At 40.9% G+C, this 16,328-nt stretch overlaps 2 protein-coding genes across 3 annotated transcripts in view; one reads left to right on the forward strand and one right to left on the reverse strand.

Moving 5' to 3' along the window:
* The window catches only part of DOCK1 (dedicator of cytokinesis 1), a 267,373-nt gene that overhangs the window by 76,303 nt on the left and 174,742 nt on the right, over positions 1-16,328 (forward strand). For both annotated transcript variants that reach the window (XM_030453110.1, XM_030453111.1), the window contains exons 26-27: positions 3,727-3,854; positions 6,154-6,249. In XM_030453110.1, the coding sequence (XP_030308970.1) occupies positions 3,727-3,854; positions 6,154-6,249 (224 nt within the window). The remainder of the gene's footprint in view (positions 1-3,726; positions 3,855-6,153; positions 6,250-16,328) is intronic.
* The window catches only part of INSYN2A (inhibitory synaptic factor 2A), a 38,973-nt gene continuing 36,092 nt past the window's right edge, over positions 13,448-16,328 (reverse strand). Inside the window, exon 4 of the mRNA XM_030453112.1 lies at positions 13,448-13,631. Within this exon, the coding sequence (XP_030308972.1) occupies positions 13,448-13,631 (184 nt within the window). The remainder of the gene's footprint in view (positions 13,632-16,328) is intronic.

Consider the following 16,328-nt stretch of genomic DNA (forward strand, 5'->3'; position numbering starts at 1 on the left):
TAAAAACTTCCAAGAGCTCCAAACAGCAGAGCAGATGCTCAGGAGTTGTTGCTGAGGAAGGCAGAAAACCTGTAAAGTGGGAACTGAGGAGTTGTTGTCAAACCTCCCCGAGGGAGCTCAGCCTTTTGTGGGAGAGGTTGTGTAATTCCAGCTGAAGCAGGGTGACAAATCAATTAGTTTCTCCTTTCATGAAAATGCAGCCTGAATCCCTTCCCTGGTGATCACAGCCACTCTGGGCAAGCTGGCTCAGAGGTGACTTAGCTGCAGTTTTTGCCTTCTGCATGCTTGCAGATTGAGCTCTGACCACGTTCTACTTGGGGGACTTCACTGGCACACAAAATCTTTTCCAACCTCAAATCAGGGGCTTTTAAATTATTAAAGATTGCCTCCTCTCCCAGGCTTTCCAGAGGCACATTCAGAGGCTTTGCTGCAGTGTCAGGGTTCTTTCTCTCCCCTGCATCCTATGAAAGGAGTTTGCTAACACCACTGGCCTTTGGCTTTTTTCTTCATCTGCTCTTTTCTTCCCATTTTACCCAAGGTAATGACACACACAGAGGGTTCCCAAATGTGTGGGCAGAAGGCTGTGATCACAAAGCATCTCTGGGGGTACTGGGCTGAATTGAGTTTACAGCATTCACTGGACTGAAATTGATATGGAAAATGAAGTTAGTTTTGTCCTACACCCACCTGAGGATTCCTTTCCTGACGTGCAGATTCCAGCCTGTGTGCTGAGGATCTTTCCTAGGGATGAGTTAGGGGATGAGTTACCTGGAGGAGGCAGAAGGTTGTGTGCTCACTGAGTTTTGAGTCCTTTGGCTGCTTGGAGCCATTGCAGTTGACTTGAGGGCATTTGGCAGACTCTGCCCAGCAGCTGTTTACCCATCAAATCCCTCTTTGTCTCATCCATCATCATCATACCTGATCTTCTTGAGTGGCAAAACCAAGTCCTCTTGAGCCCACACGCCTTAGCCCTGGGACTCAGCAAGTGGGAGTAATTTACACCTTTGCACTCTGTAATTCCTGAGTCAGATTTGCCACTTCAGGCCAAAACCCAACACCTTAAGCATGGATTGAGTTCTTCATCCTTGGCACCCTTTTGCCTCTTAGCTCTTTTATTTGGTACCTGCAGTGTGTTTTAGTACTGCTTCCTCCAGCCCATGCCTGGCTGTCTGTATGTATATATGTATGTATGTATCCCATGCAGGCTTTCAGCTGAGCCTCAGATTTTGCCATGGAGAGATTTAGAAGTTGTCATTTGCTCCAGGTGGGTATTCAGCTGCAGAAAGACCTTCTGGAGCATTGACACCCCCAATGCAGCATCTCCCAAGTTCTGATGGAGGGACCATCAGGGATGGTTGGGGGTGGAAGTGCACATTCCCTTTCTGGATGCCTCTTCAGAAAAAGATGGAGCCAGTGAAGGTGGTGACTCCAAGCCAGGGTCTGGCTTTAGTTGAGGCAGCTTTCCCCTCATCCTTTACTCCCCTCATCCATATTTACTGTGGCTCCTCAACAGCACTTTGTTCATCCCATAACTCCTGACTGCTTCTGGATGCCCATTGTGTCCACTGCAAAAGGGCAGAGACCCAATCTGTACCCATAAAGAGAGCATTTGATTGCAGAAGGAGTTGAGTAGCACTCAACTGCTGCCAAGAAGAGGTTTCCTTGTGTTCAAAGTGTTCCTTGGAGCTGTTGACCTCTTGGCTTCTCAGGGACTGTTGGGTATAACCCTAAGTAAGAGCTTTCACACTGCAGTATGGGGTCATCTCCTCTTCAGCAAGGTTAATCTCCAGCTTTCAGTTTTCAGCCTCCTGCCTCGTGTGCTCTGTTTGTTGTTTGCACTCTTGATGTCAGGCTGGTGTTTGCTGGTCCAGAGCTATTAGGAATCCTCATAAATAAAGAGGTAATTGAGTGCTCAGGGGCATTTCTAAATATTCCAGGGGCTTCAGCTTTTGTGTGAAAATAATCTCTAAGCAATTATATAGTCATTAAGGACTGCCATGGAGCTTCCTTATGAGTCAGCCATATGCCATCAAGTCCAAGCAATTTGGGTAATATCAGTAAAGAAAAAAATGTCAGTGTGTTGCATCTTTTGTGTGACTGTCAAGAGCTTCATCCATATTTTCCCAGCTCCTGTATAATGAGAGATCTCATGGGCCAACTGCCAATGGAGCATTTGACAAAGTGAATTCTTCAGTTGTGTTTCTCAGAGATCATCTGCCAGCTGGATTCTTTTAGTACAAAGGCAGGTTTTGTGGGTTTTGGTGGGTTTTTTTGGGTTTTTTTTTTTTTTTTTTTTTTTGAGTAACCCAGGTTGTGATAGTGTATTTCCACATGTCAAGAAAATAAAGATTTCTTAATGACAACTATATGTCCATATACACACAGAGCTGTGCTGCTTTCTGCCTTATGCATGTGGCTCCTCTGAGAAGGAGCTGCCTTCTGGCTTGCTAATCCAGCACTTGGTGTAATTACACAATTTTCCTAAGCAAAGCAGAGCTCACACCTTCTTCCATAGGTACAGGAGGTATCTGGGCAGGTTGGGAGGGAAGGGGGTGGAGGAACTGGTTTCTGGTAGGGTAAAATAATTGGAAAAATCTCAAATATTATTCCGAGGAGGTGGGAGAATACCAAATGCTCTTAATTCCTCCTTGTACCTTCCTGCTTTTCTTTCCCTAACCCTTCAAACATGCTTTAGGACTATCCTGATGGTTTATACCTGGGTAATTTGATCATTAGTTCTGAGTCAGGCTCTGATGAGCAGAAAAGAACAGTTCCCTTCCTTTGGACATGGATGTATTGGGGGCTGGGAATGGGGACACTGAAAAGTTTTATCTTCACTCTGGTTTTTTTTCTGGTCTTGTGTTGGGGCTGATTGCTCCAGGTGCTGCTATCCCTGGCTGTGCCATCTCTCCTATAGGAACAGGAGCATGGTCCAGGGTTAGGAGTGAGCCCTGAGTCCTTGCACTCTCCTGTGCAAGGGAACTTGCAGATGATACATCCTGAGCCTTGTTAGGTCAGTGTTACCTGATCTAACTACCTGAACTATCAGTGCTGACAGCTTTAGGGGTATCAGGTTATTTTCCTTTACATTCATGACTAGAGCCAAAACACTGCATTCTTTACGTCTGTCCATTTTCCTCCCCTTCCTTAGCTCTTTCCTGTACTTGCCTTACACAGGGCAGGCAGGCAATACATCTGAACACCAGAATAAAGTCTTTCAGCAGCATTTGTTTTGAGCTGTGAGACCCCTTATGCTGGAGCTGCTGGAGAGCAGCATCTCAGTGACTCAGGTTTTACACTCAGGCCAAGCTGCATTGGGAGCCAGAGCAGACAGAGGAGAATAAATTTTCTATACCTTGCCAACACTCAGCCAGCTGAGCAGGTGGGGAGCTGTGCTTGTACATGATGTTTTGTGGAATGGCACTGGAGAGGTCCAGGGAATCAGGGGTTTGAAGGAGATGCAGTCAGTACCAAGTTGAGTGCTCAAGTACTTGGCTTGGGGAGGGTGGGAAGAGTTTTGTCCAAGTGCTGTTAACTCAGTGACTTCATTTTAATTTCCTTTTAACTTGTTCAGGTGTTGGTTTTGGATTGGTGATTGGAAATCTGGAAGTGGTATACTTTTTTCCTTAATTTTTATTTGTTTTATTTAAGCACTGGAGCAGATGAACTCCCCAGCCTGAACAACCCCTGAAAGCTGTGGTTGTAACCTTGTGTTTTTGTGTGCAGACTGCAGGGAGATCTTGCTGCCAACAATGACAGATCAGCTGAAGTATCACTTGGAAAGACAAGAAGATTTGGAGGCTTGTTGCCAGTTGCTGAGTAACATCCTGGAAGTGCTTTACAAGAAAGATGTGGTTAGTATCTTAGGCTTCACTGCTGATTAACCCTGAAAGGGAGCTCAGTAGAATGAATTGAACAGGTAACTCCTGAGGGCTTAAGGTTCTATTTATTTATTATTTTTCCCCTCCCTAAAGATTGTATTTAAGTTGCCTTTTTACATAACCAGTGGGGAGGATGTGTTGTGTGACATTTGGAGATGTTTCTTACTGTTTCTGAGGCACCTACATTACAGCACTGCTACCCAAGAACACTTTTCCAGGCATTGCTTAGAGGATAAAACACATGTTCTTAGGATTCAGACTTGCTTTTGTAAGTAGTGTGGCCTTTGCCAGGTGAAAAATGATTGTTTTTTCCTTGGTGAACATTTTGGGAAATGAAGGTTTGAGTTGGATTGATACTGGCCTGCTAGGACAGCCTGGAGGCTGTGTACACACACACACACACACATGTATATAGATAAAAACACAAACATTTTTTTTCTACACAGCAAACTTGTGCACTGAATGTCATTAAAAATTAGAGTAGAATTCTGTTTTTTGGTCAGAAACAACCTCAATTGGAAGGTGTGGCTTTTCCTGCCTGAATATTCCAACTACTGCAGTGATTTTATCCATTCTGAATGTCATCCCACGAGACACTTGGACGTGAGAACCTGTGCAGTGCCCTGGGCTGCTTTGCAGATGTGTACCTTGTCTAACAGTGCTTTTTTTGTCTTTTTTTGACTTCACACAAATAGGTAAATATTTGGGCTTTGGAGAGCTGCAGTGATTTGATGCCCTCTTAAAGAAGCTTGGGCTGATGAAGCTGCTGCCTGAACCTTCAGTCCCCTGTAGGCTCCCATACACTGATTTAGTTGGAAAGGACCTCAGGGCTCAGCTCCTCCTTGTATCTAGCATCTGATTTGACTGTTTTGGGGGGGTTTGTTCTGATTTTGTGTCTTTTTCAAAGTAGTTCTCTGTGACTGCTCCTGAGAGTTGGGTTATTTTAAAATAAGGACTTATTTATTTTTTGACAGCTTGGCTGCTCCCTGTCACTCTTTGTTGGCTGCATTTCTCTCTCTGGTAGCAACTCACTCCTACCTCCTCCTCCTTCAGGGGGCTGCAGAAAATAGGGATCCATTTGCTGGTGGAGTGGGGGACAGGGAAAAAAAGGGAAACACTGAGTGAAAAACCAGGTGAAGTAAACCCTAAAATGTGCAGGAGCTGCACAAGTGCTGGGTATGCAGAGAGGAAGAAATCTTAGGAAAAAAAAATAATTGTGAGAGAGAATGCAGGGAGAGCTGAAGGGTGGAGGGAAGCAGGGTTCAGAGATAAATTTAGTCTGCCCTGAAGGTGCTCCTTGTACCAAAATTGTAAGGTTTATCCTCCAGGCAGATCTGTCAGCTGCAGAAGTCTCTGGAGCAGGAGCTGTGTGTGTGTCCTGGTGCTGCAGCACTCTCCAAAGATGCAAATGGATTTTTCACCTCTGCAAGTCTGTGGGAGTGAAGAATAATCTAGTGATGAGATCTGGATTATTACCCAGGGATGAAACTGGTTCATCAGAATGTTTGATGGTCAAGAAGCAAGATAAAGATGCTGCTTTCCTTAGATAATTATCTGGGAACCACTTGGAGCTGCTGGCTGTAGAATTGTTTCCCCTGTCTGTCTCACAGACCCTTTTTGAAGTCTCCTTCAGAGCAATGAAAAGTAGGAAGAAATCTATTTATAAAAATAAAAGATGGGAGCAAAGCTCAGCTGTTTCTTTCTCATTGTCTTGAGTTCCTGTAGCCATCATTGTGCATGAGGTTTCTGAACTTTCTCAGTCAGTTGCACTGAAGGTTTTTTTCTAAAGAGTTGAAAATGAAATAAGTGGCAAATATCTCCAAATACAAACCCACTAACTTGAGAAAATTGACTGTAATTGCAGTTCCTTAACCAAAGTTTTGCTTTGCTTTTTTTCTTGCTTTTGACTGAGCTGTTGCAGAATAATTCCCCAGATTTAGTAGTGCCCTGTGGGCTTTTGGTGTTGGAAAAACAACTCAGGGAAATGGAATTATAAGGTAACTAATTGTTATAGGCTTGCCTCTGTTGCCAGTGCCTTTTCACTTAAATGATTGTACCAGTACATGTTAATTTATCAGTAACATATTAATAAAACAGACTTTGAGTGGTGTTTGATGAAACGAGAGAGAAATATTCTGCTTTTTATCAACAGCAGTGACTGATGTTTTATTTAAGTTCCACGAGACAGGAGGATTTAAAGGCAAGCATGAGTGGCTCAGTTGTATTGGTGTCTGTTCTGTCTAGTTACCACTAATTTATTCTTTTTCCTTAGGGCCCAACACAACGACATGTCCAGATAATCATGGAAAAGCTATTGAGGACAGTAAACAGAACAGTCATTTCCATGGGACGTGATTCAGAGCTCATTGTAAGTGTCTCTTGATGTAACTTAAATACCTTTGTCACATCTTTTTGAACCTGACTGTAATAGAATTCAAGTCTCAGGTGACCCAAAGCAATCAAAACCTTCTCTGTCTTTGTGTTCAGTAAGCTGTAAAACATTGGCTTGTAGCTTTCCTGTGGTTTACACAGGGGGAGGAAAAAAAATATTTAAAAAAACCAACAAGGTGAGCAGGCTGTTACCCAGATTTTAGATGTCTGTGTTGGCCAAAGAGGTGTTATCTGTAAGTAGCCAGATGAAAAGTGGGGAAATGAGACTTGCATGGAGGTTACCACACTGGTAATCACTTGCCCCTACAAGCATTTATTTGCCTTTTTTTGACCCCAAGTAAAATAACAAAGGAAATGGCAATATTCAAATGATTGAAAACTAGAACCTGAAATTATTGTGGTTTGACAACCCAGGGGAAGGAAGGAGCAATCCATGTGCTCAGAGATCATTAATACTGGGGTAAGCAGTGGAAAGAGGATGAGGGCTGCTGACATCTGAAATGGGGACAGATCTTTGTGTTTTGGGAGTCTTGCTGTGTCTTTATATTCTTCCTTCAGTGTCTGCATCTGGCAAATAATATATGAGAAACTGGTCAAAGTGAAGCAGGTTTTTCTTGTCTGAGTAGCTGTCCTGTTCTGCATTAATTGTATTCAGGTTGGTTTGGTGCACTGATTTCTCTCTTTAAAAAGGGTTTATTTGCTTGTCAGATATGAGTCCTTTTTTTATTTCCCCTTTTTATCCAATTTTATTTCTCTGTGCCATTGCACACAGCAATATTTGGTTTACTTCAGAAGTCTCTCTGTCCTCAGCACATTTCACTCATCTGCTGTTGTTTACTGGGCACGTGGTGGTGCTTGTGCAGGCAAAGATGCTGAGGTTTAATTTTATCTTAAGTGCATCATTCACTGCCTTTTGTTTTGATGTATTCCACTTTTATCACTTTGAATTGCAGTTCTAGGTTTATTTGTTGTAATAAAGCTGTAATGGATCACCACCAGATCCATTGTTGGTGGAAGAAATGAGATTTATAGAGATGATTCTGAGAGAATGGTCCAGTGCTTGGATGCAGGAGCAGGGAGGGGAAATCAGGAGGTTTCTGTGTGGTTTTTACTTGGTGTGTCACCACAGAAATAGCACTAAAATGCAGAATCTGGGTGCACACCCTTTCTGTGTGAGGCTACAAAAACTTCTTCACTTCACTTCAGATTTCTAAGTCTTGTAAGATACACATCCAGAAACCCTTTCAGTTAGGGTTAGGATGTGAATTAATTATTGTTTTGATGAACATGCTGTAGGTGATATTTAAAAGATGTTAATTATTCCTTTTACATTTATCAGCTTGCTTTGGAAAACTTCCCCTGGATATATTTTAGCTCAGTTCAGTTGTATCCAAATTATCCCCAGTGAGCATGAGTAGAGCTTGGAATCACTGCCTGACACTGTAATTATGGGATGAGTGTGTGTGTGTGTATGTGTGTGTACATATATATATATATATATGTATATATATATAATGGAACCAAGTGTTTTCAAGGAGTGCTTAATCCTATCTTAAAATTCACTCTGGTCCTGAAGGGATCCTCCTGTGATCAGCCAGGAAGGATTCCTTTTTGTGGTGTCAGCAAAGCAGGAAAAGTAAAATGCAAGTGATAATTAGGAAGGATAACCTGAGGCCTTTTGGATCAGAATCAAGTTGAAATTATGTGTTAACTTTTCTTTTGCCAATACTTGCATGGTATTACCTGGGGTTTACATTAGAGGTTTAACCAGGCAGGATGAGTAGAAAAAGGAATTTAAAAAATAAGATCTTATAGAGGTCAAGAAATGATAATTTTTTTTCAAAAGAAGTGAAGTACAGGACACAGCAGTTTGTTTCTTATTTAAAGAGAGATACATTGGGTACTAGGGCTGGCATGTTTTCATCTTGAAGAAATCCTTAGCAGCATCCTGCTCACCCAAAGCCTAATGCCTTGTAATACACTTGAAATATAGAAAAAGTTGGCAGATGAAAAATGCTGAGGTATTTTCCTTCAGAAAAATGTTGATAAAAGCTGGATGAGCTGCAGTACCTCCCTGACCAAACCCCTGACCCTCAGTGTAAGGCAGGGGACCAGGCAAGGCAGGACCAGAACATCTGTTGAGATGTGTTTGCTTCACTGTATTACAAATATTCTACCTTAATCCAGGAAATCTAAAAGGATTTTGGTGCCTCTTACCTGATGCCTGCCTACCACATCTCAGGCTGAGGGCATGTTGCCTCAAAAGAAAATCCATAACTTGATTGTGGTTCCTTGGATCCTTTTTTTTAGGATAATTTTCAAGTATCTTTTGTCCTGGTAACTCTTGACAAGCATTCTATTCCATGCACGTTGGAGCACTGACCTCTTTTATGAAATCCCAATTGCCTTCTGCTGATGGTAGGTCCAGAGTGAATCAGGACTCCTCCCTAGCTCCTTGTGGCCAGCAGCTTGCTGTGTTTTCATTTCCAAAGCCAAGAAAAATGAGTTAGTTGTGAACTCTTCAATTTCTGAAAGGATGTCCAGATGGGGTTTTTGGATCCCTGTGTGTACAGTTTTTGGAAGACCCTTCAGTTGGCAGGTTCTGTGCAACTCTGTGATCACTGTTGATGAAATAGTCTTGGTTCCTTTGTAGGGGGGAACAAATCAAATTCAGTTTTGATACAGAAAAAAAAATAAAATTAAAATCTAGCTCAGAGATGTAATAGGAAAATGTGTAGGAGGTGGCTTTTCCCCTGAGACTCTGCCCTTAACTCTGAAGAACACGAATTGGTCCGTGGGGAATGGTGTGTGAACACCTGCTGGGATTGGGGAAAAAATGGTATTTTAGGGACTCTTTGGATGTGTGACTGGGAAGCAGTGCACAGGAGATGGTTTTATGACTTCACTGATGTGTGGAGTGTTTCCCATGTTGGGTTTTTTTGCTTTTTTTTTGTCCCCTCTACACTTTAAACCAAGGGTGTGTTGGAACCAAAGCAGAAATGCCACAGAAATCAGCAGGACTGAAGTGATTTGTTGCTGCTAGGTGTGAAAGACAGCTGAGGTTAATAGAGGGAAGGTTTAGAGGTGTCCCCTGGGGAAGAACAATCTCAGTGGGGTGAAGATGAGACCTGTCCAAGGAAGGAGGAGGAGCTGGTGACAGCACTGGAGAGAGAAGGGGGAAGCAGAGAGGATGGCAGTGATGGGGAAGGGAACATTGGAATAATCCTCCATCTCTTGGCACCTCCAAGGCAAAATGTCTTTCTGGAAGGAAGGAAAATACAAGCCTAAGTCAAAGTAAAAATGAGTTATTGAGGGTCACAGGGGGGAGTTGTGGGTCTGAAGTTTGGAAGCTGAAGCTAGGTGATGTGTAGATTATCTTTTAGTGCCCTAAAATCTGTCCAATTCCACAATGCTGAGGAGAAAGCTTCATTTATTTTTTTTTCCACTGGACATCCATGGCATAAAAAATTATTTTTTAACTGAAATTTGTGTTTTCTTATCTTGTAAAAGCATTTGCAATTAAGTACTGCAAAGTAATTTCACAAAAAAGTGGTGTTTGTATGATGGTCGTGATATTGTTCCCTTGCTAAGAGTAAGCTTGGTTTTTCTATTTTTTTTCTTTTCAATGTGAAATGAAATCTCACCAATGCAAGGGCTGGGTGTGGAGTATTCCCTGCTAGAGCTCATCTGAACAAACTGCATCCACCTAAACAAACTGACAGCAGATTTCTAGCACTCCAGTTCCTTTGATAAGCCCCAGTTGTGTTTCATGGATGCTGCAATAATGCTGAAAATTGTCATGCAGTCCTTTTCATTCTCCTAGAACAGGATTATTATGTTGGTTGGAGCAGTTAGATGTGTAGTGGCAACCCATTTATTAACAAATTCCTGTAGTGATGTATAAATTCCAGCAGTAATACATAATGGGTGTTCTTGTACAGATGCTCAAGAAATGGTTTAATCTAACAGCAGGCTTGATTTGAAAGTGTTGATGAAAAATGAGCCTATTTAATTTTGAATAAGTGCTTAACCTTTAAGACAGAGTGAAATTAAAGGCAGAGAGGGTGGTTTTGCATCTTAAGCAAGAAACAGCAAACACTTTGTAGTGATGGTAGGATCTTTCAGTTTTAATAAATTATATATATATTTTTTTTTCAGTTTATCCTGATTTTTAAACTCTTTTTACAGTGACCTTTTTTAAGAAAACCAGTAAAACTCACATGACCAGTGTTTCCTAAGAGCTCTAAACCAAAGAATGTAATTTAGTGGAAATGATACCGACTCGGAAAATAGCAAGTCATAAAAAAACACTGCAGTATTTATTGGCTAAAAAGTGGTTTTAAGCATTAGGTGGGAGAGATGCAGAGAGCAAATCAGTGTGTGAAAGTGCATGGAACTGTCAGGGAATTTGGCCAAGCAATAAAGGTCCTGTGCCACGTTGGAAGTGAGGATGCATTTGCTTTGTTATCACCTCAGAGCTGCGTTTTAAAAGAGCTACAGTAGAGTGAGAAAAGCTTTGTCAGTCACATTTAACTAAAAGCTCTAAAGAATTAGGTGTTTTTTCTCTGTCTAACCTGAGCCTGAGTGATTCTAGATGTAATACAATATGATACATTTTACACACTTGCAAAAACATTTTATTACAAATTACATCGGATGGTACCAGAGAACAGGAGATGTTCATTGAAGCAAGACTAGATGTATGGCAGCTTTCCCAGTTCTTAAAAAAATGTAAAAAATTAAAAATTTGCAACTTTTTTTTTCTTTTTTTTCTTTTTTTTTTTCTTAAGAAAATAGCCTGGACATGTACAGAACACACCGTGAGAACTTTGAGCTCTTCTAGGTTTCACCAGTGAATTTCCCTCTCTTATTTTGCAGTGCTGAGTCAGTAACCACACAGAAAACCAGCTCAGGTTTTTGGGCCAGAGTCCCTGTGCCCAAGAGTTGTTTTGTTTAGAAGAGGTGTGTGTGAAAAGCTGCTGATTTGGTGACACTAATGGTTTGGAGTTGGTTGCCATTGAGTTGATGCTTGGTTTCATTCCTTTAAAAAACCCCAGGCATGGGCATGTTGGGATGGAAGAGTTCATTAATTCTTAACACTAATTGGAAAGAATGTTCTTTTCTAGTTATGCCCATATTTCATATTTATTTCTGTTCAGGAAAAAAAATACTGTTTGGAAATAACTGGGTTTCTAAAACATGTAGGGCGGGCTGTCATGTAAACAGTTGTCTGTTTTCAATTAAAAACAGTATAAAATACATGGAACAGGGTTTTCTCCACATGAAACAATTGCACTTCCTTCCTGGTCCACAGGATCACCTTTTCTAATCCTTCAGCTTTCACCAAAGTATTTCAGGATATTGTTTGCTTATGTACAAGAACTTGTAGCCCTCTAGGTTTACTGCAAAAGTGACTTTTTTTTTATTTATTATTATTTAATTAAAGCATGCTGAACTTCATTTGGAGGTGAACATAGACATCTTCTGCATTTCTGTGCCCATTTTAGTTTCCTTTTCATTCTCCTTGCTTTGAGGGGAAGAAAGGAGTTATTTTCCTCAAGTTTTCTTGCAGTAATGGATTTGGTGATGCTGAGCTAAGAGAAAAAAATAGTATAAATGAAAATACTTCAGTTTTAGTATGTGCAAACTTTTCTGCTAACGATGACACTTCTTCCACCTAAAGGCTGAGGAATAATATCTATCTTACTGCTGCTCTAAGGTATGCAGTTTCAAAGCCAATTCTTAGTAAACCAGTTTGTTAGATGAAAACGTATAATTTAAATCCTTAAAGACAGCAAGATTCCCATTCTCTGGCCCCTTCTAGCATGAGAAATTTTCCACAAGTGATCATTCTAGATGCAAGTTTAATTGGCAGCAGCAAATACTTGAAGAAGTTGCACTTTATAATTCAGAGCAAAATCTTAGTAATTAAAAAAAAAACCCACAATATAGAAAAAAAAAAAAACCAAACCCAAACCAAACCAAACTAACAAAACCCAAAGCCCCCAGAAAACAAGGAAAAAAATGATTTATATCTCTTTTCTAGGTGTGTTACTGCATCTACAAGATTGAGATATAAATTGGAATATGTTGGGAAACCTATCTGACAAGCTCAGTAAATAAAAAAGTATTTGGAATTACTGCTCCTTCCAAACAGGTTTCGAAGCTCAATGCAAACTGTAAATTTTCTGGTGCCTTCTGCAAGAGTGTGGAGGTTTTCCAACCTATATAAAAAAAGTTATTAAGTGATGGCAAATGCCAACAATCTGTAGAGCTTTTGTTCTGTTTGTGGGGTGGTTTGGTTGAGGGGTTGGTTTTTTTTTGGTTTATTTTTCCCCTGTGCCAGAATGGGTCAGGTAGAGTTTTTGGGGTACCAAAAGAGAAATCTAGGACAGCTGATTGTCCTGTAGCCTTGACCCTGTCAGCTTGGTGTGGTTAAAGGCTTCTCCTGACTTTGGGAGGTTTGGAGCTGCTCAGCCCTTGGAGAGGAGCAGCAAACTGGTGCTGAGGACACAGTTAAATCAGAAATGATGCTTGGTTTCCTTGCTGCAATGTGATAGCTGGGTTGATGTCTACATCACATGAAGGCAAATATACACAGAGTCACATCAGAGAGATTATTCTTGGTCTTGGACCACATGAAAAATTGTGCTTTGTCCAGGATATATGTGCTGAAAACTGCACTCCCCAATCAACATGGATTTGTAAAACTCAAGACCATTGCAAACATAAGGCTTGCTAGCTATATATTGTTTTTCCCCCCTTCTTTAAAGACAAAACCCCCCCCAAAAGGCTTTTTAAACCAGCAGTGGTATTGAGATACCAGCCTCCAATTTACCAAGTTAGAATGTGACACTTTCAGACCTAAGGAAAAGGGGAGGGGGAAGAGAAGTTTTACTTTCCATGTTGGTACAAATTTCAATTCAGGTTTTACATCCCACATTGGTGAACTGCAAAGAAAAGTTTGGCAAAAGGTATTTCTGCTTCTGGATGTTAGTTTTGCAGGTGCAAAGGCCTTTTTGGTACATACAGTGAGAACTGAATGCTGCCAGGATGCTCCAAACTACCAGGGCCAGTAACACTGCTCAGTCTACCAAGATCCCATCAGAGATGAGTGATAGAACTCCAGATATTTGTTAAAGAAGGCCTTGAAGTCCACGTGTCATGGACGTGGGTTAAAGGAACCAGAGTTTCCATCTTCCATGCTTTTTTGATTCAGTTTTGGATTTTTGCTTGGGAGTGGAGGAGTAGCTCTCCTGAGAATAAGGCAAAGGTGCAACCTGAGTTTCCTCAATAGGATGAAGTTTTCTCAAAACTGGCTGTAGCTTATCTTCTTGTTGTTTAAAATCCAGTTCCACGCTAAAAAAGGGGAAAAAGAAGCCATTAGTTTCTCATTATGGTGGTGGAAAGATTTCAGCCAAGCCAACATCTGACAGCAATCTACAAATGCTTCATTGATGGAATTCAAATACCAAATAAATGTTTCATTTGGTTTCTCCACGTTATTTTTGTACAAAAAGTGAAAAGGATGAGGGGAAAGAGAGGTCAGAATAAGCATCTACTGTAAAAGAGAAATGGGAATGGGGATTGTGCACATTTCTTTCTCCTGAGGTATTTCTGCCATTGCCTGTTGGGCATAAACCACTTAAAGAAGTGGGGTTGAGTTTGTCAGGCCTCCTTCTCCCAGTGTGGCTCAAGTAAAAAGGGATTTTTCTTTCAGCTTTTATTGCTCTTACCTTTCTCCAGCTTATGGACAGTGACAGCCCTACCTGGAAAGTGAGCAGGCATTAGGGTACAAAGCACCTGATGGCATTTCAGGGGAAATTCTCTGGAATTACAGAAGATATAGGAAATTTTGATGGACTTCAGTGGCCCAGCCTTTGCAGACTCATCACAATATCCCATCTAATACCATCTGCTGAGTTAGGTGGATTTTATTTTCTTCCTAGGCTGGAGGAAAGGAAATCAAAGCTGCCAAGAAAAGTCTGGGATATTTTTGTGCTTTGTTTTTTCGAAGGGCTGTCTGCCTACAAGGACTTGTAGTGAAGCCTTAGAAAGGGATGTTGGAAAGAGGGTGAGCTCTTTATTTTGCACCTAGCTGTGCCTGGCTTGATTTAAATCCATTCTGAGCAGAAGTGTCAACATCTCAGTGATTTGGATAAACTTTCTTATAGTGGAGGAAACACATCAGGTAGGACTTCAAATATTAATCATATTTCCATCTCCATGTTAAGCAGTATAAAGAGACTCTAAATCAAGATAGTTCCTGAGACTTCACCTAAATGCTAGACCTGTGTGTCTGAATACTGAGCTTGCAGAAGGCTGTGTTGGGTATCCTGCTACTGCAGAAGCACACTACAAGCTTACTGATTAATCCCTGTCCCTGTTAATGAGAGAACAATGCTGGCTTCAACCTGGGAAAAGGGTCTTGTTTGTAGTTTAGCAAGGAAACAGCAGTTGGTTGGATAACTGGGGCATTAATTTTGTGCTGAGATCAGAGTATTGGTCGGTAGTGAATGCCCCAGCACATAAATGCTGTCAGAAATACAGTGGGAGAATCTCAGGTGGACATGTATCTAAATCTCATTTAAAGTGGCATGCAGATCATGCTGTGATTTTTTTTCTCTCTATAAATTTTTGGAGGAAAAAAAAAAGGGCATTTCAGCTGTGGCATGGTCAGAGTTGATTTGTCCTCCTTTCCAGCTGCTGTTCTTACAGGGGAGCTGTCTGAACAGCTACTGCAAATGGATGTAAAAGATGAGTTTTGTTTTTTTTTTTAAAATGTCTTGCTGAACAGAATAACTCTTTTTTCATCATAATCTTCTTTTAAAGATAGGCCTCAAGAGAAAACCCATCATAGTTCCAGTCCATGTGACAAAACCCATGTTGTTAACATTCCCTACTGCATAAACCCATGTGCAGCACTGTTCAGGCTGTCTTTCAGCTGTTTACACCAATTGCTTCTGAAGAATATAAAGAATGTGAATGAAATGCTCATATTTCAGCATTAAGAGCTGTAAATTTTACAGATTGTTATTTATCAGCTTAACTTTGGGGTTTTTTTTTAGTGTAGCATTTCAGGCAAACTTAGATTTGCTCATCCCTGTGTGTGCTGCAGTAATAAAAAACCTTATTCTGTAATTTTCCACATTTCTTTTTAAATAACTGTAGCTGACCTTATTTTTGGTCTCGTATCAAACATAGGAAATGCTGTTAGATACAGAGAGAGCTACATCTTTGTGTGACTTCATTCTAGAGCTGCAGCTATTCTCTACAGACTGATCCTTTGCCTTTCCAATTCTTGCATTCCTAAACTTGATTTTGTCACCTGTCAGGGCTCTGACAATTTCGTTTTGCTTAGTGCTATTTTTGTACCCCAAATATCTATAGGTTTCCTCTCAAAATGACCTTTTCTTGAAGTATTCTCTATTCCACATGGCTCTTCTCCCTTTCAAATATGGTCTGGTTTTGTCTCTTGTTTAAGCCTCTCTATGGTAACTCCATAAACTTAATTAGTGAGGACTTTTGTGTTCTTGTAGCATTGTGCTTGATGGGTATTATTATTATTATTATTGGCTTCAGAACTGTTTTTCTGTAGATGAAATAATATTTTTAATAAACTGGAAATGGAGTAAGCCCTACAAAACCAAGAGATTAATCTAAATACTATGAAATGCCAGGATCACAAACGTGTGGTTAGGGCACAGAGGTTTCACTGACCTCTACAATCTTCCCAAAATGGGAACATAATGTTGGGGTTTCTCCCTATTCAGCACCTGTCTCCAGTTTTCCTTTTGCATGAAACCCCAGTGCAAATAGATGGGCAGTAACATTTTGTCTGAGATCCATCTGCTGGCTTTCTGTGTTTTCTCCCCAAAACAACTACATACCTTCAGGATTCACCCAGGAAACCTCAGAGTTCAGGGCAGCTGCCTGTGTCTGTGTTTGCATAGATGTCATTGCTCTGAAAATCTGGCCAGATCAACTCAGAGACCTCTGAGGATTCTGTTTTGATGTGCTCATTAAACACAGGCAAGTACTTTGTAATTAAAATCT

The sequence above is a fragment of the Calypte anna genome, chromosome 6 (genome assembly GCF_003957555.1).
Source record: "Calypte anna isolate BGI_N300 chromosome 6, bCalAnn1_v1.p, whole genome shotgun sequence".
Taxonomy (NCBI): domain Eukaryota; kingdom Metazoa; phylum Chordata; class Aves; order Apodiformes; family Trochilidae; genus Calypte; species Calypte anna.